Here is a 25,038-nt window from a genome sequence, read left to right on the forward strand (position 1 = left end):
ACTTCAAAAAAATACTTTTATAATAAATACATATCTTTTACATAATTTAACAATATAGCTGTGTCTTACTTGGAAATTCCAGACAACATTAACCAAGACAGATAATGTATTCCAGTACTTCATTTCCATAGGTATCACACTAATATGGCAAGGCCCTGGGTTGCCAGGCAAATGGGGCAGGTTAATGGCCACTCTGAAACAACATTACTCTGTTAATGCCCATTTCAAATCACGGAGAGAACCATTCCTCTGTGCTTTTACATTGAGGATGAAGAGTGAAGTTGAAGTGCTGAGGTTTCTGTACAACCCAGGATTCAACGTGGTATGACGCTGCCCCCAGAGGTCAAATATGTGTACTGCATGCGTGCATCAAATCAGTCCTAATGCGTGCCGGCGTTGGGAAAGTGAAAAAGCTCATCATTAACTAATTTCATCGTCACTCCATTGCGTACCAGAACACAGTGCACACCTGAGGAAGCAGAGATCCAGGGTCAGTTGAAGCAGAGGAACTTCCTCTCTCTTACACTTCAAAACAACATTTGTGAGAAAATATATCCTCTGGCACAACAGATTACACATTATACAAATACGATATATTTGTGTTAATCTCCCAAACAGTATAGGATAGATCATCAATATCTTGCACGTTCAGTTACACATACATAATAATGAATTAATGAATGAAGGTAAATAACAGAGTAATTGGTTTTAGGGACGTTGGTTTGAGAGTTGACATACTGTACTGAGGCTGAGAGTAATACCAGGTACCTAGTTTACTGATATCGCTGATGTTTCTCTGTTCATCATCAAAGAACATCATCTCACTGAACTGGAACCCGGTGTCTGCCTGTAGCCTGAACAAGAACACAATGACAGATCCACATCAAACAAACACACGGGCAGTCACACACACACACACACACACACACACACACACACACACACACACACACACACACACACACACACACACACACACACACACACACACACGGTACACTAGTAAACACACACCATAAACACACATACAGTACAGACAGTAGACAGTAGACAGTACACACACACACACACACACACACACACCTTCATCACCTTTTTTGCAACTGTGTTCAATACAGAAGCCCTAGTGGCAGAATACTGTTATTTGATGACCAGATGCTTACTTATTAAAGTGAGTGACCTTCGAACCTGGATAGATTTCCTTGAAGGAAATATATTGGTTGAGATCGAAGAGGGACAAGAGCTGATTGGCCCCATCCACCTCCCCTGTGCTGAGAAATACATGAACATATTGCAAACATGTTTTATTGTTTAAGACAATCATTTATTCATTCATTCATTCATAATGAGATATGGAAAGAAAAGAAAATGTGATAAATGTGTGTGTGTACTGACCGTGATGCCACCCCAATCTGGAACCCTTGGCTATGCAGAGAGGTCAGCACCTCCACAGTGCCTGGGAACAGAGAAATCTTTTCCCCACGTGAATCCACCACATTTCCCCTGGAGAAATAGAGATATGAGAGATATGAACTAGAAAAAGAACCTCCAGAAGAAACTTTGTGGGCTTGCAGTGTTATTTTGGTCATGGGAGAAGTTTAAAGATGGTTAACTGTGAAAAACAGATGGAAATATTAGCTGAGTAGTTTAAAGAATGTGAGATATTGGATGGACAGATGGATGGTTAAAGGGTAATATATATGAGAGAAGGTTAGATGTATATAAGATAGATAGATAGATAGATAGATACATAGATAGATAGATAGATAGATAGATAGATAGAAGAAAGGATGGGAAGTTGAATGTAGGATGGTCTCATGCTGAGTCCTGAAAGGTCCATAGCAGTTGCAGTAACAAAGGGCCTCTCAGAATGTTGGCCTAAATCAACATTCCACCATGTTAACTGGATGAAAGGTTTTGGATTTGCAAAAGGCTTAATAGTTTAAAAAGTGTATTGGGTATCAGAGAGCTTTTATCAAGGTTGATCACTTTTTGTCTGCCCATTTTACAGTTGGATTGGTGTGAAGGTGTAAGAGCAGTGGTGGTTCAAAAATGTCTTCTTTTGGTTTTCATAGACCTTCCATTTAACCATGTTAAAATGGGCCCTTTTAAGTTTCAATAGTTTCAAAAGTAGAATGAGTTTGAAAAATATAAATGACGTGAGTTAGAGGTCTTTGCATGTTTTAAAGTTAAATTGGTGTGGACAGACAGACAGGCAGGCAGGCAGGCAGACAGACAGACTGACTACATGAGAGGTATTGTGGTAGCAAATAGTAACAAGTTAAGGATGGTTGGTTAGATCAATACAATTAAGAGGGTAATCAGTATGGGTTATACTGAGTGAAGCAGTAGTGACTGGTGAAATGAAGAAAGAATGATGGCTAGGTAGTTGAAAGGATAGACAGATACAGTATAATGTTGGAAAAAGAGAAGATTAGATATATAGGGTATGTATGTATTATTCAAGAGTTCTGAAAATTCCATAGCAGTTGCAGTAACAACGGGGCTCTCAGAATGTTGGCCCTGAATCAACATTGGAAATCAGGCAGGTAGCACAAGTGTGGGGACATGGCAAGTTCATAGGAAATGGATACTAACATCCATTTTGAAAAAAATGGACATAGAGGAACCCTTACCTTTTGTTTTTGTTAAATGGTGGATCCACATGGGTATCTACCCAAAAGGGCCAAAGAGTATAATCTGAGAACGGTAGAGAACAGAGACAGAATGAAAAGGATATCAGGCAGAAGTAGTAGCATACAACTGATAAAGCTATAACTGATTGAGCTGATCATTACAATGGCAATAGATAAGTTACCTGTCATTGATATAGACAATGTTTGGGGAAAAATATAAGGTCGCTTATAAGGTACAGAACACAACTATCATCATACACCATCATGTGTGGATAGGAGTTAGCTAGCGAGCTAACGACTAGGCTTCAACAACGTACCCAGGTCAAAAACAACACATTTTGGTTTAGACATGGCGAGGTAGTTGTTTACTGAGCCAAGCTAAACATGTGGTCAACAACTTGTCTTCAAGAAAGATAAGACGATTCAACTTCGATTCTTCAAAGCTAGCTGCTGTCAATGTCTTTCCGTGTTGTGATCATGTGATTGGTAGATAAGGAAGTACCGTAGATGTAATACACTTATCAGCCAGCAGGGCTCGCCTCTCACTCGGTTTTACCACAGGACATCAGTTACTGTGAACGCTCTGTACAAGTACATAACAGGTAGCCTAAGGCAAGCCCCAGCGCATTTAGGCTTAGTAAACCAAGCAGGTTGTCTACAAAGCCCTAGCCAAACCTTTATAATAGCCATTTTCTTCAAGATCTAACAACACACAAGGGACATCATGTTCAAAATGTACAGAATTGATTGATAGACAGGTCATCGGATTGGAATCATCTATGGTATTTGAATGGCCAAAACTCTCAAAACAACACCCTTGCATACACAGAACAGCATACAGGAATGCCTACTATTTTGCCAATTACAAAAGCATACTGCAGTCAGTGAACATTAGCAGTAAAAAAAAATCACTGGAACTTGCCAATGTTATGTCCTTTCAAGTGAAAGATCAAACGTGCTTAAGTACCACACTTGAACTGGTTGACAGCTTCTTTTGTGATGATACCACATTTGATAATAATTAAACAGGATTGACATGGAGGAACCCTTACTCTTTGTTTGTGAAATGGTGGCTCCACATGGATATCTACCAACAACCAAAAAAATAAATAATCTGAGAAGCGTGGAGAACACAGAGACAGAATGAGAAGAAGGATACCAGACAGAAGTAGTTCCATCCATAGAAACCTGGTGCTGGAACTGGTAAAGTGCCTGTTTATCCTGTACAACAGGATCAGCACATGGAGCACATCATTATAAGACAGTTAATTACAGGTTCTGCTGTATGGTACATAATGCGTCTTGGGAAATCACTACACTAATATTCCCTCCCCATATTTCTCTCATTGAGGACATTTTGCAAAGTCATAGTGTGTTTTTGTAGGCATTGAATGTCATGTGTTAATGTTCAATACATGTGGCGTTGCTGAATAAAGAAGGAGTTCTTCATATACTTTAACTTGCTTTAATCACAACTGCATGTCATACCAATCTTTATAACATTTACAGCTGATTTGCTACGATCTTGGCTGTTGCAACGTGTCATTAAAACATGTTTTATTTCCTCTGACTCACTCTGATGGACATTTTTTTCTCTCTTTCAGACAGTCACTAGAAACATGCTAGAAAATAATGTTACAATGTTACAACCCACGCAGATCACTTTTATAGAGCAGTTCAGCTTCTCATTGTGGAAAATAAAGCAGTAAAAAGGTTTAATAGATGGTTACTCACTAGATGCAGCTACCAGAGACATTGAATCAATCAGTTCCCCCTTCTCACATACATTTGTTGATCTGTGTCTCTCTGTTATAAATATTGATTGTCATATATTCAGATTTGTGATTGTTGAGTAGAAATGCTCAGAATTTCAGATTTTCATGAACATGGTCACTGCTTATGGAATGGTTTTGTAATCTGACAGTTTTTCCCCATTTAAAATGGTGATATTCACATTATTGGTTTTATTTAATGACCAGATGCCATCCCTTCAGTTTGCATATGCTTTCCTGAATACATTCACTTGTAATCTAAGCCATACATACAATACATCCTAAAGTAAATGAAAGGACCCCTCATCTTTAATTTTGAGGCATCCTGCCCAATCAAAGGTGTACAAATGGGTACTGATTTATCTTCCATTTACTAACTGCCAGAGAGATAACATATTTTCACTAAGTAAATCTGCAGGACATGCAACTTTTTGAATATGATCAAATTTGGGACAAATGTACAATTATGAAATTGGGCCTCACTGACTTCAAACATGGTTCTGAAAACAGCTCATGCTGTATAAATTCAGCTCAAATGCAGAGAAATCCAAATCTAACTTCATTAAAGACATTATCAACTCTACATTTTAGGGTTAGTATTATTGATGTTCCATGTTTCAAATTAGAGTATCTTTTGTGTAGATTCCTATTCTGTCCCACATGCAAAACAAGTTGCCAACCACTCTTTGGTTTTGTTTATGTAGCCACTGGCAAATTCTGCTAATATTAGCACTGTCTAAAAAAACACATGGATGTCAATGTACCCTTATTAGCATGTCTGAAATGTCATGCCTAAATCAGAATACGTTAAATTAAGTTTTTTCAGAGAATTTGGGATGATTCGAGCATGACATTTCAAACATGCTAATTTAGGGTACATTGACTTTTGGGGATATAAAATGCTAAAGTTAGCAGTTGGTGAAAGAGGCTAGGTAAACAAAGCATAGATTGTACTTTCTTCAAAATCTGTACAAAATCTGCAGGTTCAAATTCTAAACACACGCTGCATCCCTGTGTAGTGTTTTTTTAACGTCTCGTTTCTCCTCTTGTTTGCTCGGCAGCGTCTTTAATGAAAGCCTTTACAACTTTGTGAATCGATCGTCATCCGTGAAACTTCTGTTATAAACACCGTCCAGGTTGAAGTTCTCACCTCCAAGGCCGTCCACTACCTTCTCTTCATCTTGTTCCTCCTCTGTCATCTTATCATTCTTGCTATATTGATATGAACCAGGAACAATAGTAATAATAACCATATCATCATAAATCAATAATCAATAATCCTATGCATCATGATTATTATACTTTGATCATGATTATATACTTTGACATACATCCTTTGACACAAAGGATCGACTCACCGTCTCCTTTGGACGACAGATGAGACCAGCAGGGCGATGATGCCAATGAACACTGCCCCTATGACCACTCCAAACACGATGAGCCAAGGCGGAGTGTCTGGGTTCACTGGCGCTGCCAGTGTGGGGTAGATGCCCAGGAACTCCATGGTCCGATCAGTCAGCAGAAAAGCATTGTTGATGCGATGCCTTGACATCCTGTTGTACATAGAAGTGTGTTTTAGACCCAGAATGTGCATTATATCACACATATTATACATGTCAACACACAAGCACATATAGTATGCTACGCTGTGTATTTACTGTTGGTCACTGAGCTCAAAGCCTACTCATCTGCGGAAACTTTCTCAAAACCCCTTGCATTTGTTACATTGAATACTATTTCTGTACTAATATATTTAGTGAGAGAATGGTATCAAATTTGCTATAACAAACTGTGCTCATTTTTCGATGATAGATAATGTAAGAACACATTTCTTGCATAACTTTAACTGGTGAAATTCCTTTAGACCACAGGTCTTTTGATTATAGTACTTGCACTTGAGTGGGTCCAAAGTTCAATTACCTTCCAAAAGACACTCTTTCAGGGAGTGTTATTATGTATTTCCATGTGCAATCTGATTTACAGTGGGTTTACTACAGTAAGAGTTAATTGTTTTCATTTAAGGTACATTTACCAACTACTGTATATACTTGCAGTGCTGCTTGAAAGTATGAACCCCTTGTGCAATTATAGATTCTTTTAGGTTTTACCATGAAATCTTTATTTAATCAGAACCAGACTTTTTTATCTGACATAACAGGTTTATATTTACCAATTCCATATGTTGGTTTAGAGGAAATCATGTGTGTAGTACAAAAACAAAATTATAAAGAAATTAGTGCAGGTGCAAAAATAAGTGAACCCCAAGTTGCATTGGTAAGTAGGTAAGTAGAATCAGGTGGGTAAATCATTGGGTACCAAATGAACCAATCAAAGGAGAGATCTTTAGGAAAGAGTTTGGGCGGGACTCTGATAAATAGAGATGAGAAACCTGGTCAGTTTTGTGTTACTCATACAGGTGAATGCAAAACACACCATGCTGAGAGGAAAGGAGATATGAGAGGACATCAGGAAGAGGGTAGTGAGAGCACATCAGTCTGGAGAAGGCTATAAAATCGTCTCAACAAGATTTTAGCTCCATCAATCTACTGTGAGGCAAATCATTTACAAATGGAGACTATTTAACATGATGGCAACTCAGCCTAGAAGTGGACGCCCTTCCAAAATATCCCCAAGGGCCACAAGAAAAATAATAAATCAGGTAAAAGCCAACCCAAACATAACATCTACAGATTTGCAGATCTCCCTTGCTGCATCTCAGGTAACTGTGTAGTAGAATTTAAGTCATAGTATTTTGAAATAAAATACCATTACCCAGAGCTGTTGATTCATTCAGAGACTTTACAGGTCAATTGATCTCTCCACAGATTGACCGACGCCCACCTGACGTGGCGTCGGTCAGTCTGTGGAGAGGTCAATTGACCTAGGCTGTTTACAAAAGCCACCTGTCCTGGCTGTTTACAACTGTGTTTATTACTCATCTATCCTGTTTCTGCAGCTTTGATCTATTGTACTCCATTGTGTTCATACCCTCTAGTCAACCCCCACTTATCTGATCTCACCCCTTCTGAGATGTTCCAGGACCATCTGGTGTCCTTGTGACCTTTTCCCCTAGGTGTGGGATTACAACCCTTATATTATCTTTAAATTTACCATAACTGTGCATGCTTCAACAATAAGAAGAACACTGAATCGAAATGGCATTCATGGGGAGGTTGCTAAGAATAAGCCTCTGCTGTCAAAAAAGAACCAAACTGCCCATTTTAACTTTGCCTTTTTGGTCACAATCAAAACCGCTATGTTTGGTCAAAACCCAAAACTGCCTACCAGCAAAAGAACCTTATCCCAACAGTCAAGCATGGTGGTTGAAATGTCAAGATCTGGGGCTGCTTTTTCTCCATATACCAGGAGATTCTTGAACAGAACATCAAGCCATCAGTCAAGGAGCTAAAGCTGAGCCGAAAATGTGTCTTCCAACAAGACAACGACCCAAAGCATTCAAGCAAATCTACCAAAGAATGGCTCAGGAAAAAGAAGATTTGTGTTTTGGAAATGGCCAAGTCAAAGTCCTGACCAACATCCAATCGAGATGCTGTGGCAGGACCTGAAGCGGGCAGTTCATGCCAGACACCCCTCAAACCTTACTCAGTTGGCTGAGTTCTGTAAGGAGGAGTGGGCAAAAATCCCTCAAAACAGATGTCAGACACTGATTAGTGGCTATACGAGATGTTTGCTCAGTTATCGCTGCTAATGGAGGCGCCACAAGCTATTGACTGAAGAGGTTCACATATTTTTGCACACATGAAATCTGAGTTTTTGTTAAATAAACCACCAATGCATTTATTATGAATTGGGATAAAGATTTTATAACTTAATTTTAATATTTTATACAAAAATAATGACCATCCCTGTAGGGTTCACAAACTTTCAAGCAGCACTGTATATCAGTTTTAGTCCCCTTTCTTACTGTGTACATACATTTAGTGGTGGAAATGTGATTGCAGATCATTACCTCACAGCCCTCTCCACATCTGCCTTTTCAACAAGCGTGGTAGCATCATCAGGTGATGTCACCACAAACCAGAATGACACTCTTTGAGTCTCATCACACACCACAACGCTGGAGACACTGGAAAATATGTCATCAACATTACACAACACATCGGAGACAATATTATTGGCTGAATGGACAATCATATACAGTATCTCTCAGAGAACAACTGATGTGTGAAAAATGAACCATATAGTTGCCTCCATGTGCAAACACAAGCCTGGAATCAAGTTGAAACTGTAAGCCTCAAACCAAACTAATGTAAAGACGTTTTTCTTACTTGAAAGATTCCGAATTGAAGTATCTCCTCATGGCAAAGGCCATAGTAGCACGGAACAGGAACATTTCACTTTCGTTCCATTCATACTGCAATAGAAACCAACACAACCTATTACAACATCACTTCACATATGTCTTTTCTTAGTTTGTTGTTGTTTATGTTCCACTTGGGAAGCATAACATACATATATATGACAACATGATATATTAATCTGATATTGAACAAAGAGTTCTTAATGAATAACTCATTCAATGATTACAAAACTTAAAGAGACAATCTGGGATTGGTACTGTACGTCCATTTATGGACATTTCTGTTTTCAAAAGAACAGGCAACACCCAACAGAAAATGACACTCTAATCATTTTATTGAAACGAGGAAACGATGTCTGACTGATAACAATGAGATATAGTAGAAGCATTAAAGAGACAATCTTGGTACATCAATTGTTGGACTTTTAAATTAAAAGTCCAAAAGTCCAACTATATAGCCATTGAATCTTGAAGAATTTAATATATAAATGCCTCATGAGCGAAGTGCAACTGTCCTACCCATTGTAAGCTTTTTTTACTCCATTGTTTGTTAACAATGTAATTGTAAACAAACACTTGATAGCTTTAAACCATGGTTAAAACTATAATGTTGATCTCATGGATGGTCAGTTCTTGTATCCATAGCTCTGTCTTTTCATTTGAGAGTGGTTACATTTCTCCAGCCCCAACCCTCAGCTGTTTACCAAAACAAGTGGCAGAGTGACCACTTTGTTGCTGTTTAAATCCCAGATTGCCCCTTTAATGATGTTGATAATACTGAAACATTTATGATCTGAGAGAACATTTCATTAACATGCTGCAGCTTCAGTAAACAACACAGTACTTACAGCATCATCTCCCAAAGCAGTCTTGATGCTGAGTCGTACTTTGTAGCCATCTAAAACACCTACAAAGAGAGTATGAGTTATAATTAAATAGTGTTTCTCTCCCCTCCTCTCAAACAAACACCTGGATCCATCCTGAAACATTATGCATAGAAGAACACATATTGTTTTTTATAGGTCACTGATGTATGGACATGGGTTGATACAAATTATACAAATAGTAAACGCATGACAACAATGAAACTATAAAAGGACACCCTGCTCATCAGACTTTTCTTCCAAAGTGTCCTTCATATTGAACTAATAAAGAACAATCTGTTCAGTGCTGTATGTACTCCCCTTTGTCCCATTACATAATCACTGCTTTGATGTAATGAATGCTTTTTATGTTTGTATTACATCTGTGTATGAAATTTAATGTTTGAATCGAAATCCTCGCAATTACTCTTTACAAGTACAATGCCAACAGAGAGAAAACAGAACACCTTAATTTCCCTCAATACAACGATCCAATCATTAAACAAAGTACAGTAACCATTAACTTCCTCAAGAAACCTCTGATGAGACTTTTCCCCTGCGTCAAAACTGTATATTCTGCAAATTAGCAACAACAACAAAAAACAAAACGCTTTCACAATATACTGTATATACTGTAGGTATGATAATAACTTACAACTATAGGGAATGAAATATGAATCAACTTTAGAGTGAAACCCAAACACAAATCCATTCAAACATGTACAAACAAGCAACATGTGAATATAACCCATCCACTGGGGGTGGTTTACCAGAGTGGCAGAGTTGTTGTGCCAGGGCTGGAGCCAGGCAGAGCAGGAACACGAGCGGTATCATCACCTCTGAGAGTCACAAATTAAATGACACCAAATCTGCAGGAACGCCTTAGTCAAAGTGGTTGGGGGACCAGAGGTCAACACAGGAATTCAAATAGTCACAACGGTTTAATGGTTAAACTATGACAGCCTACAACCTTCCCTTCCCACCTTTAGAAAAAAGTGAACAGCCCTGACAGTCGTCACAAACAGTACAGAATGCACTAAGAGCAACATTATATGGAAACAGTCATGTGTGCATAGCAGTGAAAGCACTACTGTTTGTCCAAGCCTCTGAGTGCTCTGATAAAGTTGAAAGTGTGAGATGCAGACCTGGAGACAAACACACAGACTCATGCTGCTACTGTTTACCCAGTGGTCACCATTCTGTTTGCCTTGCCAGGTTTTCAGTCGCAGTAGCAACCCCTGCTGCTATCAATAGTTGTTTTCCTTATTGTTATACTAATAACCAAGGGTCTCTATATCGTTCGCGAGACACATACAAATTGACTATGATTGAAACTACTGTGACATATCCTTGTAACACTTTTTGTGGTTATAAACTCAACATTTGTGTTTTTGCCCAACCTGGAGAGCTGATATGCTGGACTTACGCCCCACAGTGTGAACAGGTTAACCACTGTCAGTGAGGAAGAGAGCTGACACTGTATTTATGACTGCTAATAGTTAATAGATTTTGTATGAACGGCAGTTTCTGTCTTTGGAAAGGACCTATACCAAAGATGTACTATACTGTAGCTCCATACATCTCAGGCTATCCAGACAAGTTGTCATGATTAACCCTCTACGCTTCCTTGAACGAGTTGCTTATCATGTTGTACATTTTTCACCAGTGACATGTTTTGTAAACTTCAATCATTGATTTTTTATGGGAACATGGGTTTACCTGTAGGCAAGACTCGATCTGCCTGCTGGGGATCTCTTGCTGACAACCGACTTTAAAAACAATGTGTTTATTTTCCATACAGAATTAATTTATCTCAAAACTATTTACAAAGAAGGAAAGACATAACAGCATGAATGAAGTTCAGCCTCAAGGTTTAGCTTCCTTGTTTGATTGTGCAACATGACACAAATATGCTCACTGCCGGTAAATGATATTTTCCTCTCATAAAATGTGAGAGCATTTTTTCCCAAAGGACAGGCAACACCCAACAGGAAATGAGACTCTAATAATTTTATTGAGACATATAACCAGATGAACGCCTCTCCCCTCTCAAACCTGAAACTAGGTCTGACTGATATGAGCAGGATATGGTGGAAGAATTAAGGAAATGACACATTGATTGACTGTGTCTTTCACCATGTACAGAGTTACTCTAACCTTATGTAACAGGGCGATGTAAATCATGAACGGACCAGATTTATATTCAACCAGATATAGATTCCAGATTTAATATACATTTGTTAATTTATAATTTGGTGGTCCTCTGTGGCTCAGTTGGTAGAGCATGGTGCTAACAACGCTTAGGTTGTGGGTTTGATTCCTGCTGGGACCATATATACTGAAATGTATGCAATGTAAATCACTTTGGATAAAAGTGTCAGCTAAATGGCATATATATTATAATTTGACATAATGGAGTTTGTGATCGTAAAGAAGAATCATGAGTAGAAGAAAATAAAGGCTCACACCAGTCATTTGTTTACAATATGTATATCTGTGTTCAGGTCATATCCTCTTATCAGAAACATAATTTGTCTGATCTGAATCTTTATTGGTTCAGGGTTTTTCCTGACACAAGATGGCAGTAGATGTGCATACAATCTTAATATCTTAAATTGTACCACAATAAGGACTCACACAGTATCCAGCAAGCATGGTACAAGCAAAATGTGGATTATAGATAAGAAATCATAATTATGTGGTAGTATAAGTCATCATTATATGCAATGACTAAACATTAACATTTCAACAAATGTTACGATCTGTTACAGTCATTTATAGGACTACTTGATGTAGATGTCCTTAAATTCTAAATATGAAAGGTCTCAGCAAAACGAGATGTGTCTCAGAAACATGTGTCTCAAAAGTGTGGACTTTACTGCGGACACTTTACAGTGGCCAGTGAGTTATGTATGGCCCCCTATTAACTGCCGCATTTAAATCAAATAATCAGTGGACTTTTGAGTCGAAGTCATTTTTTCTGCTCCTTTAGCGCCCCCAAGCGGCTTCCGTGCGTTCAACACACAATAGTAAGACCAGTCAGTCTTTTAACAGAGAGAACGTGCTCGTATTCAACCTCCTCTCACTAAGCCCTTTAGCCAACCAGTGGAATAAGCTCAAATCGGTATGTGGAGGAATCTGGCCGTTTGAGAACAGGACAGGCATTTGTTTGTCCATGTGTCCGTCCAGGAATGGATCAGGAATCTGGCCCGGCGACTGGAGGGAGTTTCATTTCCCTAAATGAGAACGAACAAAGATGTTACTCAGGTCTGCATACTCTGTGCCAAGCTGACAGCTCAGGGAAACTATCGGCGAGCAAAGTCGGAGAGCTATTCAGGGCGTCTCAGCTGCCTCCCGAAACCCTTCATCAAGTAAGTATGGATAGTTCGCCTGTTCGCTCACATGTCATTTACCTGCCGCGTAAGAACTGCGGTGGATGGACGGGCACCGCAGCGGTCAGTCTTGGCAAGGCGCGACACTGCAATTTCAGTGAATGATTGGGGTGGTCGCGTAATGGTTTGATAATATTACATGAATTACATTGCTATAGGGGGTATAATGTGTCAACTAAATGTATTACCATATTATTTGCTGATTGACGATGGACTGTTGGGTGTAATGAAATGACCCATCCTCCTATGCCTATATGAATTATTGAATCTTCTTATGTGATCTGCTACATTAGATTCAGGTTATTCAAATGTTATAAAGCCCTTGTCTGAATTATTGGATAGTAAGGAGTAGATCATTAGTATTGTCATGCTTGACAGGCCATCCCTTCAAACTTTCAAAATACTACATTGGAGAACAATTAGGGCTACATACAGCATCAGCAACCTATTGTATTATTTCATATATGCCATTTGAAATGCAATTTCTGCTTCCCCTGATCACTCTTTTTTTGCTAATGTACCGGGTTTTCTCAGAAAAGCGCATGGAAGGTTCTCAATGACTTGCATGGTGGACCATTATGTTATCTATCTAAGTTTAATGCCATGATCCAGAACCAGAGGACAACAGCTGTGTGTTTGACCCTGTGAACCGCACAGATGACAGGAAGGGTGCCCAACTCTCTCTCTCTCTCTCTCTCTCTCTCTCTCTCTCTCTCTCTCTCTCTCTCACTCTCTCTCTCTCTCTCTCTCACTCTCTCTCTCTCTCTCTCTCTCTCTCTCTCTCTGATAAGGGCTCACTAGCTGAGGCTTCTATTGACCAAAATGCAGGACTCTGTGATGGACACAGGCATAGTCATATTCCAAGATCTAGGAAGTTGATGCATCTCAGAAATGACCAAACAATGGACAAGAAAGAGAATGCTCATTCATATCCTGCAGGGATCTGATAGGTAGTTGGTAGCCTGTTAGCCTGCAGTTGGCTTGATTTCATGATGGGATAATGGGATTTTACTGCGACATCTGAAATCAACAGAATGAAAAATGAAAAAAAAGTACTGGTGAAGGGCCAACAACAGCATATAGAAGCATAGTAGCCTATGACAGCCATCATACCATCATATTTTGTATTTGTTTATTATTTACGGTACTTCAACACCTCACCTAACCTGAAAAAAACGGAAAGAGAAACAGTAAACACAAAGTCTTTAAAACAGAAAATACACAGATATGATTGGGTTTTTCCACATGAGCAACACAGCAGGTAGTGATCCCATTCACACCACACAACATCCCGCGGGGAGTCGTCCCAGCGATAGCGACCTATTGTGTCTCTGTGTGGTGTCAGGAAGTTTGGCCCAGAGCTGTTTCCTCCCCATCCGGACTGGTCCTGGCGGCCTGCCGTAGTAGCATGGTGGCTGACTGACACATAGCCCTCTCTTCACACTGGGGCTGCTGCCGGATGCCTGCAGCGTCACAACACTGACCTGGGCCATTTCATGTCAGTCACATAATCATATGAGAGGATTTTGAAAACAGTCTCTTTGTTTTTTGATTAGCCTATTACAGTGTATGGCTTGCATGGAATGAATGTAGATAAAAGTACTGCTAAAGTGCTACATTTATCAATGAAGTTTCTTTATGTCTCAGAGCAATCATTTATCCATATTCTATATCTACTCTGACTGACGGGATTGTCTATTTTAAATGTAGGCCTGTATTAACATTTGTTTCCTGTTTCTAAAGATCTTACTGATACAGAGTAGACATTGTGCTCCAGGAATGTATCCACTCTCACTCTCCTCCATCTCTGTCAGTGTGAAATGTCCTTGAACGGTCTCTCTCTGAAATTAAATGCAGAGGATGGATGTCCATTCCTGTCTGGGTTCCAAGTCCAAGAGATAAAACCACCATTCATCTCTGGCACCTGTTGTTGACTCTCCTGAATGCCTTTCAGAAGAGACTTGGTAATCTTATATAGAGAATGCTATAAGCTGCCTCTCTCTCAGCACAACCCCCCACTCCTGGCCACTCAAATATGGAACTCTATCGTAATATGTTGATGGTGAAAAGCTTATGAGAAAATATAAATAGTTGATCATATCTGTTGCCTGGCCAGGAGGTCTGGCTACTCTCGGAAAGCATTATTAGAACCGTATAAGTTACTTTTATTGATGTTATTTTGAGTTGAATGTCATCATTTGTTGGCATTCTAGTGTTTAGGGTGTAAGTGAGAGACTTCCAATACAGTCATGTGGACCAGAGGCCAGCGTGCTCTCTGTCCGTCAGGACTGTCACTACGCTCGGTGAAGCCAAGATGGCCCTGTGCCAATGCCCGCACTGACACTCATTCCCACCCGTTTATTCTGCACTGAAATCAATTCTGTGTGACTGATTGTGGGGGCTTATAGCGAAGCGATCTGGTCATGCAGAAATATCCCAGAATCTGAGCTGGGGAGAATGTTGAACCGGAAAAACATTTCACTGAACCATTTAGTTTTAGTGTGAAACATCACATGATAACCTTGAGTATTGTTTATAAAGTGGTCCTCTGTCAACAGAGCCCTCTAAAATGTGTGTTGTAGTTCCAATATGCGTTGACTGTGAAGTGGCAGAACTCAGTGAGAGTTTTCCCATGTACTTTTATCAGCCCATGTGTTTGTGCTGTAGGCTTTCCGCATGTCCAACATCTGTGAGACTTCTCTGCTGATTTGCCAAAGAAGGCTTGAGAGCCGAGCATATCTTCCAGTCTGTGGTGTCATGCTTAGGTACTTGAACCTGAAAGGCGGATGTATCTGGGTGGATGGTGTTGAGGAACCTGTCTGACTGAACAGGACAGGGTGTGGCCCACCAGCAGGGTGCTGTAACCGACTGAACACACCTTGATCCCAACACTGCTTGATGATGTGACATGTCTCCAGGGCTCAGTAATGGTGTCACATGCCATCTATCAGAACGAGGAAACTTAGACATTTCCAACTTGGAAAGTTCTTGTTGAAAGACAATACCCGAGTTTCCCACTAGATAGTCAGAATCAACCTAGAGAAAGCTCTACGCAAATAACTTACATGAATTTGAACTCGGAAGTTCTGAGTTTCCGAGATGGCATGAACGCAGTGGCTACAATATTTATTATTTGTTCCTGTTTACAGGTACAAAGTACTTTTCCGTTTCATAAATTCTGTCATTGTTATATTGAATATGCATTGTTATTGTTAATATATGAATATTGAATTGTTAAGCATCTCAGTTAATCAGTGCTCTCATACTCTATTGATAGAGCGACATCATGGGGAGAATGGGGAATGCAAGCAGTGAGTGAATTAAGACTTGAATCTTTAATTCACTGCAGCACTTTGAGCAAATCTTGTCTGATATCCAATCACTTTGACCGCAAGTCACAAGCAGTCCTATTAATAATAGCATTAGTGTTAATCTTGATATTTCTATGCCACAGTATGAATGATAAATAACTTTGGAATGATACTGTATGTGGTCAGCGTGAATATGAATACAGTGTTTGGCATTGTTTTCCTTCCATTCTTAAAACAACATGTGCCTGTCCTGACTATCTCCTTCTCTTGTTTGCCTGCCCAAGGTCTCCTACATTAACAATCACTACAATAGGATAGCCTTTGTCTGCTGACTGGCCTCAGAGGAACCTCTTGTAGTCAAATGAGAAGAATGCCGTCTAATAGTTGACTAAAGGGATCTTCTGAACGCCCCCCTCCACACACACACACACACACACACACACACACACACACACACACACACACACACACACACACACACACACACCACACACACACAGCCTCATTAGACAATGGGTATTAACTGTCACACTGCTGTCACACTTCTGTCATTTGCACCCTCTCATTTCTCCTTCTACACATACCAGCAAATGTTCCCCTCCTCTCTAATCCTTTCACGTCCATGTGATTCTCATCACTTTGTGCATGTCTCGGAAGGAATGATGTTAGTTTGAGTAGGAGGTGTCTCCTTGATTCGGCCCCAAACCAGATTTAAATTCTTGGACTCTTTGTTTGTTTTTGACAAAAGGCTCTCTTATCTGTGTTAGTTTAATCCTAATCTAATCCTCTGTTGCCACAAGGAGAGGGTAAGGTTTCCCCCCATCTGATGTGACAGCCCACGGCCCCCTCTGGCCACCCCCCCTCCCCACTATTATTTCCAAACACACAAGCTAGTCTTGAGCAAAGGATCTGTAGCCACTAATAATGTAATAACTGCCAACGTAATAGTAACACTTTCTTTGAAGAATCCCCTGCTAGCCATCAACAAGCTATTGAACTATATAGCACCAATCCTAATCTTAGCCAATGAGTGTCCACACACACACTAACTTTACACAGGCACACACATACACACACACACACACACACACACACACACACACACTAACTCTACACAGGCACACATACACACGGCTAGCATGTGCTAGTTCTCCGACCATCCTCTCTTATTCCCTTTACCCTCTTCCCATGAGGAGAGATTGAAGTCATTTGAGTCATGTGATCTGAGGATAGGTTTAGACCCAGCCCAAGATGTCAGTTTGCTGCCATGGCTGACCAACTGGCCACTACTGGAATGTTCCGTCCCTAACATCCCTAAGACAGGAAGTCGTGACTGATTTAACTCATCACCTCCATGCAATGGGCGGGATGCCGCTCTCTGAATACGTGTCGGGGACATGGAGAGACTATTTACAAAGTATGGCACAACACTGCTTATATGGTGACCATAAAACTCTTGAAAGAGCCTGCCAAATGGATAATGTTCAGTTTCTTGTTGTGCCAACTCTTGGTGTTGCAAGGGGAACACTGTCTTAGTCTTGATGTCCTAGTCAGTGAGAGTGAAAGGCTGTCATTTATGATACCAGTTAAGACACCTACTGAAGCTGAGCCAGGCTCTGAACATGGTACAGAAGCTAGACCTTCGGCTGAATCTATGACTGACCCTCAAACTGACTCAGTGGTGGGCCCTATGATTGACCCTATGATTGTGTGTGAGTGTGTGAGTGTGTGAGTGAGTGAGTGAGTGAGTGCGTGCGTGCGTGCGTGCGTGATACCAGTGATGGGGGTAACGCGTTACAGTAATAATAGTACTTTTTGCAGTAACAAGTAAAATAACAGAGTTGCTGTTCCAATTTGAGGAATAATATTAGTTACTGATCAAAGAAATAGGTGGTTAATTTTGTTCATTGTTTTGATCATTCCTTTCCTGTTACAGTTATTGATCCAAATAAATATTTGTGGTTATTATTCCCCATCTGTTGGGGCAATATTTTAGAAATCTCCCCCACCCCAGATTCAAATAGTTTTTGTCCTCTCACCTAGTTCCTGCACATACGCACACATGCACACACACAACTACTTACTGATTTAGTGAGGGAGATGAAAACTTTGACTTTGTCAGCATGGAAGTGCAGTAGTCCCATTGCTTTGAGTAGTGTAGCACATTACTTTTCCCAGGGAGTAATAAGTAAATTAATTTGTTATTGTTGAAAAAAGTAACAAGTAGTAGGTAACAACCTCAATGCTGGTGATCAGACTTGGTGTTGGATTCAGCTAATAATGTAATGACATAAGAACAACTTATTACAAGTTATTACATTCTCGGTTTGTATGAGATGTTAAATGCAAAATGTATTACATTATTAACAGGCATTACATTATTGGCAGTTATTACATTATTAGTTGCTACAGGACATTGATTCTGAGACGACATGCACTTCGGTCTCCCACCCTTCAGTTGGCTCGATGGGAGCTCAGTCAACGACTGAGTCCTTCTCTCCTGAGTCCTTGTTTTTATTTTAACAATTGTCTACTGTGATGTACTAGATGCCCTGCTTAAAATTGCTGTGAAGTCCATTAGGGCTATTCTGCTTGATTCAGGCCTAATGCAGCTTTCCCTGATTGACATATATTTTTAATCTGACTATTATCTCGGGTGCTATCCCCAAGGTTTAGAAGGCAGCCCATGTGCTCCCTCTCCATAAAAGTGCTGACCTCCAACCTAGATAACTACCACTCAATATCCAAGCTATCTTGCCTTTCCAAAGTACTGGATATAACAAAAGGTGTCCCGCAAGGAATGATTCTTGGTCCAGTTCTTTTTACTATTTACATTAACAATATTGTGTTATCTGTAAATAATTGTAACCTGCACTTGTATGCCGATGACTGTTGTATATGCTATTGCCCCCACAATTGACCAGGCTCTTTCTGAGCTACAGAAAGCATTTGTTGAAATGCTGGAAAAAACAAGTATATATTATTTTCCAAATCACAGAAAAATCTGATGATTTATGCATTTGTACATTGGGTGGTGCCCACATTCTCCCTGTGTCTACAAAGAGTTGACATACGGAGGAGCTTGTTAAAAAGATAAAATTGAATATGTGCTTCTTTTATAGGAATAGATCTTGCATTTCCCTGAACAGCAGAAAGCGGATTGTGCAATCAACCTTCATTGTATGATCATTGTGGGATTGTGTGAGAACATAAGTTATCAAACTCATTCTTAGGGTGCACCACTGCTGGAACAATCTACAAAATAGTAAGTTGCTATATAGTTGCTCTGCTCTGTAGAGCTCCCTGACTGAAGTTAAACAACCACAACATAGTGTACAATATGGCAGGGAGCCCATGACTATCAAACCCCCCATAGGTAGGCTACATACAGAGCGACCGAGTGGGTGGAGGCTGGGGGTGGTGGGTGGGACTACCACACAAAACGTACTCTCAAAACCAGTGCACCAGCTGTCTTGTCACCTAACAGACACCTGCACCGTTCACCCCACCTGAACTAACGCCATGCTTCATACCTCTTTGATGAAAAATGTGATTGTTTCTCTTGATTGTGTTTTAAAATGTTGGAATTTTGTATGATGTATGGTTGTAAACTGTGTGTATGCAGGGCTCACTTAAGAAAGAGACATTGGTCTCAATGTGACTTCCCTGCTTAAGTAAAGGTTATATATATAAAAACATGGGTTGAAATTGACTGGTTGTTTTCGTATTGCTGTATCTGCCAAAGCAGTTTTCAAAGAACACCATACTGCTTGAGCTTTGCTGCTCATGTAACAGTATTGATCATTAATTATATTGTCTATAAGGGCCAGGGCCATATTGAACAGTGTTCCATCTCTATGGGTCCAGTACTTTCTGAAGCAGGATGACAAAGACTGAACACCGTCATGGTTGCGATTCTAAGAATCTCTCTTATATTCTGTCATTCACTGGTTGTTAGAATCCGGGGGATTAAAGTCCAAAATCTAATCCTTGGTTTTGCCTAAATGAGAGAACTATTGTTGTCCAACTGTTGTTCTTCTGTAGATTAAGGACAAATCTGTTGCTCATAATCATAAGCAATGAGTGTTTATAGTGGAGGAAAACTCATACCTGAACAACAGGGCTTGAAGTCACATCATTTTGTCACTTGCTATTAGTTTGTTGTTGAGTCGTAGGTGTGCAATTTGGGATTCTTAGAAGCCCATTTCAGTAGCATGAACACTAGAGCTCATTTCTGGGTGACACAGAGGGATTTCAGATATCCAGGGGTCATTTGTGTGTTACTGGTGGATTAAAGAGCCTAAATGTGCCACAACAAATGCATTTCATATCCATGCCATCTGTGCTTTTTGCTATAGGCCTTCTTCTTTTAGGCATGAGGAGGCCAGTTCTGATCACCACCTGCCTGCATAGTCACAGACTAGACCAGGGAAGTGACTTGGTGCTCATGTGTGACTTCATTCAATTCAGGTTTCGATCATTAGAATCTATTCAGAATGAGTCTTACTGATCATGCCCTTTTTTTCTTCTTCTTCAAAGCAGTAGTCTTCCATTTCCCATGTGTTGGGGGGATTTCTCCTTGACTGTCCTAGATAATCATAATCTTCTTTATCCTTCTCATCTAAAACAGCCATCTTTCCTCAATCAAAGTGGCTTTGTTTCCAGATAAACAGTTCCTGTCGTGCTGTGTGTCTCCTGCATATCTCTTCTGCTGATTAAGTCAGTGTATGACCTTGTCATGATGCTATAATAACACAGAATTTTACTGAACTTTGACTAACAAATGTATGACTACTTTTTTGCAGTGAATTGTGACTTCAGTACAGTATTTTGTTTGTTGTTCCCAAAAAGTTTGTTTCAGTTATAATGTACAGTACTCTTAACTAAAATACAATGTTTGGTGTGTTGTTTGTATTGTGTCCATTGTATAAAATAAAAAACGAGAAAAATAAGTTGCAGAAGAAACTTTGAGATAGTCTTATTATGGTAGCAGATAAAGTTAGATAGAGATGGTTTGATTGGTTGGTTGGATGGATGGAATGCTAGATAGATAGACTGATAGGATGAGCCAGGGGTAAGATTAGTGTGAATAGCTTAAAAGTTGTAGCAGCAGGGGGAAGAATTGGAATAATAATAATAATAATAATAATAACAATAACAATAATAATAATATGTATGTCAAAGAAGAATAGTTGGACTTGCTGAAGCAAGCTCACTAATAAGAATAAGTATGAACAATAACAATAGTTGGACTTCCTGAAGCAAGCCCACTAATAAGAAAAAGTATGAACAAAAACAATAGTTGGATTTGCTGAAGCAAGCCTACTAATAAATATGAGCAATAACATTAGTTGTACTTGCTGAAGCAAGCCCTCTAATAAGACTAAGTACAGTGCCTTCGGAAAATATTCAGACCTCTCACTATTTCCACATTTTGTTGTGTTATAGACTCAATTTAAATGGATTAAATTAAAATAATTTGCCATCAATCCACACACAATACCCCAGAATGACAAAGCGAAAACAGGTTTTTTGAAATGTCAGTAAATTTATTAAAACTGAAATACAGAAATACCTCATGTACATAAGTATTCAGACCCTTTGCTATGACACTCTTAAAATGAGCTAAAATGCAGTGAGTCCATCTTAATGCAAGGGTAATAGTTCATGTAATTTTAGAATTAATGTCTTAATTAATTGTGTGGATTGATGGCAAATAGTGTGTGGATTGATGGCAAATAATTTAATCCATTTTAAATTGAGTCTATAACACAACAAAATGTGGAAAAAGTGAAAGGGTCTGAATACTTTCCGAAGGCACTGTATGTGCCATAACAATAGTTGAACTTGCTGAAGCAAGCCCACTATTTACATCATTGTTCATATATACACTATGAAAGTCCATACTGCGATTGCAGAATGTAGGCCTAGGTAAACACAACTGGAGACACTCACACTCATCATTGTTGGGGACAGGCAGCAGTTGAAGCTGTCAATTAAGCTGTCGACTAAATATTGACTTTAAATATTTAGCTTGAAAACTTTGTTAACCTTGGGGTGAAACGTCCACAGTCAGTTCAGGGTTCAATTATGATCTGTAATATTTACCTGGCAAACCTAACCTTTGGGCAAAATACAAGTAAATGACTAAATATTGACTTTAAATATTTAACTTGAAAACTTAAACTTAAACTTGTTAATCTTGGGGCGAAACAGTCCACATGCGATGGGACATGTTTACTGGGTAGTTGAAAGAAAGTGAGAGTGTTAGATAGATAGATAGGATAAGCCTGGGGTAGTTCAGTGGAGTGGCTCAAGGGAAGGTTGGTTACGAAGAACAATAAGTATGAGCAATAACAATAGTTTGGATTGCTGAAGCAAGCCTACTAATAAATATATATAAAAACAAGAATGTTGATGCCATCATCTTCCAAATAATCTCTTTGGAAGAGTCATGTCCAGTCATGTTCATTGTATGAACCAGTGACACATATTCATTAAAATATATTGTATAGGTATGGCTCTGATTGTGACTATTGCTCTCCTTGCAGGTCACTGAGGTGTGCGGTGCAAAGAGGCTGGGCTACTTTGGCACCAGGCAGTTCTACGTAGCTCTAAAGCTTCTGGCCGCGGCACAATCTGGCCTGCCCGTCCGCCTCGACAGTGTCACGGCTGGTAAGTCTGCTTGCTGCCCCGGCCCCGAGAGCATCTTGTGAGAGCAAAAAGGGATCATGGGCTTATCTGAACATGCCTGGATTTGGTCTAATCTGGATGAAAGGCGAGTCGCGTGGGAGAAAGGGCTAAGTGAGAATCAGCTCTTACTTACTCTGTCCTAATTGCAAATTCACGAAATGTGTCGAAAGAAATATCACACCCTTTCTCCCCTTGCAATGACGAAACATCAGTTTAACAACGGTTTCATGTCTGATGTTTGGTTGGATCAGCAGAGCAGGCCATTTTAGCGTCTGGTATCTGTCACAGTAAGAAGCTCAAGATTAACACCTTCAGGGCAACCCCATGTATGCCAAAGTTGAACTTACTTTTGATCAGGAAGCCTTTGATCAGATTTGTCTGATGACACACTCCCTCTCTTTGTGCACGTGCCTTGTCCTAAACAAGGAAGGTGGCGGGGTTGGAGGATGCTTGCTCTTGTGACAGTAAAAGTTGTCTGTCTCTGAAGTTGACACAACAAAATGTAGTTTAGTGACATTCCAATGGAAAGTGGAGTTCAACACTGTATACTACAACATCCACTGTGTTTGGTGTGTGTGTTGGAGACGTCCATACTACTTTACAAGGACACTGGTGAATAACATAAATTGTGGAGTTGGATTTGATATTCTAATAAGCAATAAGTAAACAAGTGATGTTAGGCTACTTGGCACTGATGATGGTTGTCTGACTGAAAACCATTTTTGCATATCACTCTGCACCTTTTTATCTGAGCACATTAATACAATTACAAATCACTATTTTTACAATCTTTGATTTTTAGAGAGCATTGTGGACTCCTACTAAGCACTATGCAAGCTTATCCTTTACCTGGTGTTAAAGGCTAAACCAGTGTTTTCTCCATTATGAGTTGGTTTGGTTTTTAACCTGGCTACTAGTCACTGGCCTTTGGCTTTTTCCCATGTGTCCATACTAGATCTACCTGTACCAAGGTTTATTGGGATGAAGACTGAAGCTGAGCGGTACCTGAGCCACCCTCAGAGTATTGACACTCTGGGCCAGCCATGTGGACCAACAGCGTCTGTGTCTGTCCCATCATGGACTCCAGCTGCGGACAGGAGCGCCTTCAGGCCCCCAGAGGGCAATGTGGAGAAGAAGGTGACTATGGCACAACAAGCCTAGATTTCATACAGTAGGACTGGTTACCTGGACATATCAGAGATTAAACTTAATCCTAGACTAAAAAGCATCTTCAATGGAGATTTTCCAATGGCAGTGTGACAGATTGTGTGTAATCTGTGTCCAGGAAACTGCCCTCTAGAGTCTTCAGCCGTTGCCTTATCAGGTATAATCAGCCATTTGTCTTAAGGCTCTGTTTGACTGATTACTGATCCACTGTGTTTGTGTCAGCAGGAACCTTGGTCTCCTCCATGCTCACCCTGTAGCTCTCCACCTCATTCTCCCTCAGCCTATCGCCACTACCCCTACACCATGCAGAGGAATGGAACAGATACACAAGTGGGTAAGGCAACTACCTATCATCTACATATACTGTATATGTACTGTACAGATGAACACTCATTCTGATTCATGTGGTGTCCAAATTGGTATGGGTTCAATGCTCCAATCAGTGATTTGGAGATGTTTTTGGGGATATTTTTGGTTCAGTTTGTAATACTCAAACAGGTCCACAATTTAGCTGGATTGAGGATTGTAATTGAGTAGCCTGAGTGTGCAGGATTATGTCTCAGTACAGCCATACTAAATATCTTTATATATATTACATATATATTTTCTAATCCAGCATAACACTGTCAACACTGTCTTCATTATATAATTTGTTATGTAATTTGTAATATGTAATTTGTTATGCACCATACATGATAAAATACAACAATGTTGAATATAATATATTTTTGATTTTAAAACAAAAATGTTTAAAAACAACTGTTTAAAAACATCTTTATTTTTTTGGATTAAGATTCTAATTCTAATAAGGCAGACCAATGTTTTAGTGCCAAAATAGTATAATAATGTTTGGTTCTTTGAGTCAGCTACTGTGTTACTAAGC

The 25,038-nt window shown here is 39.7% G+C and overlaps 3 protein-coding genes across 4 annotated transcripts in view; 1 reads left to right on the plus strand and 2 right to left on the minus strand.

The window, feature by feature from the left end:
• Positions 1–81: 81 nt before the first annotated feature.
• On the minus strand, positions 82–3,110 carry mdp1 (magnesium dependent phosphatase 1). The gene is made up of 6 exons (XM_083671137.1): positions 2,954–3,110; positions 2,637–2,700; positions 1,396–1,503; positions 1,164–1,271; positions 769–854; positions 82–469 (listed from the first exon to the last, which is right to left on the minus strand). Exons 1-6 carry the CDS (start codon positions 2,985–2,987, stop codon positions 381–383), a joined length of 489 nt encoding a protein of 162 aa, XP_083527263.1. The 5' UTR covers positions 2,988–3,110; the 3' UTR covers positions 82–380.
• Positions 3,111–5,355: 2,245 nt separating this feature from the next.
• Positions 5,356–10,426, minus strand: cltrn (collectrin, amino acid transport regulator; the record flags this gene model as incomplete). The annotated part of the gene is made up of 6 exons (XM_083672397.1): positions 5,356–5,620; positions 5,767–5,961; positions 8,379–8,495; positions 8,698–8,783; positions 9,578–9,636; positions 10,363–10,426. The coding sequence occupies 6 exons, from the start codon at positions 10,424–10,426 to the stop codon at positions 5,488–5,490; spliced, it is 654 nt and encodes a 217-aa protein (XP_083528523.1). The 3' UTR covers positions 5,356–5,487.
• A 2,283-nt stretch (positions 10,427–12,709) lies between these two features.
• reps2 (RALBP1 associated Eps domain containing 2) overlaps positions 12,710–25,038 on the plus strand; it is a 34,066-nt gene continuing 21,737 nt past the window's right edge. For both annotated transcript variants that reach the window (XR_014554272.1, XM_083672099.1), the window contains exons 1-4: positions 12,710–12,963; positions 22,847–22,970; positions 23,944–24,125; positions 24,381–24,489. Coding sequence is in view for 1 of the 2 variants with exons in the window: in XM_083672099.1 (XP_083528225.1) it covers positions 12,784–12,963; positions 22,847–22,970; positions 23,944–24,125; positions 24,381–24,489 (595 nt within the window). In the remaining variant the exon portion in view is untranslated. The remainder of the gene's footprint in view (positions 12,964–22,846; positions 22,971–23,943; positions 24,126–24,380; positions 24,490–25,038) is intronic.

Source organism: Argentina silus (assembly GCF_951799395.1).
Source record: "Argentina silus genome assembly, chromosome: 6".
In the NCBI taxonomy this organism is placed as follows: domain Eukaryota; kingdom Metazoa; phylum Chordata; class Actinopteri; order Argentiniformes; family Argentinidae; genus Argentina; species Argentina silus.

Bases quoted from the DNA above. Each gene is read 5' to 3' on its own strand.
- mdp1 (XM_083671137.1), bottom strand. From the start codon at position 2,987: ATGTCTAAACCAAAATGTGTTGTTTTTGACCTGG. The intron at 2,701-2,953 runs GTACGTTGTTGA...TACCGTTCTCAG, and splicing joins ATGTGTTGTTTTTGACCTGG to ATTATACTCTTTGGCCCTTT. The intron at 855-1,163 runs GTAAGCATCTGG...GTTCTTGTTCAG, and splicing joins AAGGTCACTCACTTTAATAA to GCTACAGGCAGACACCGGGT.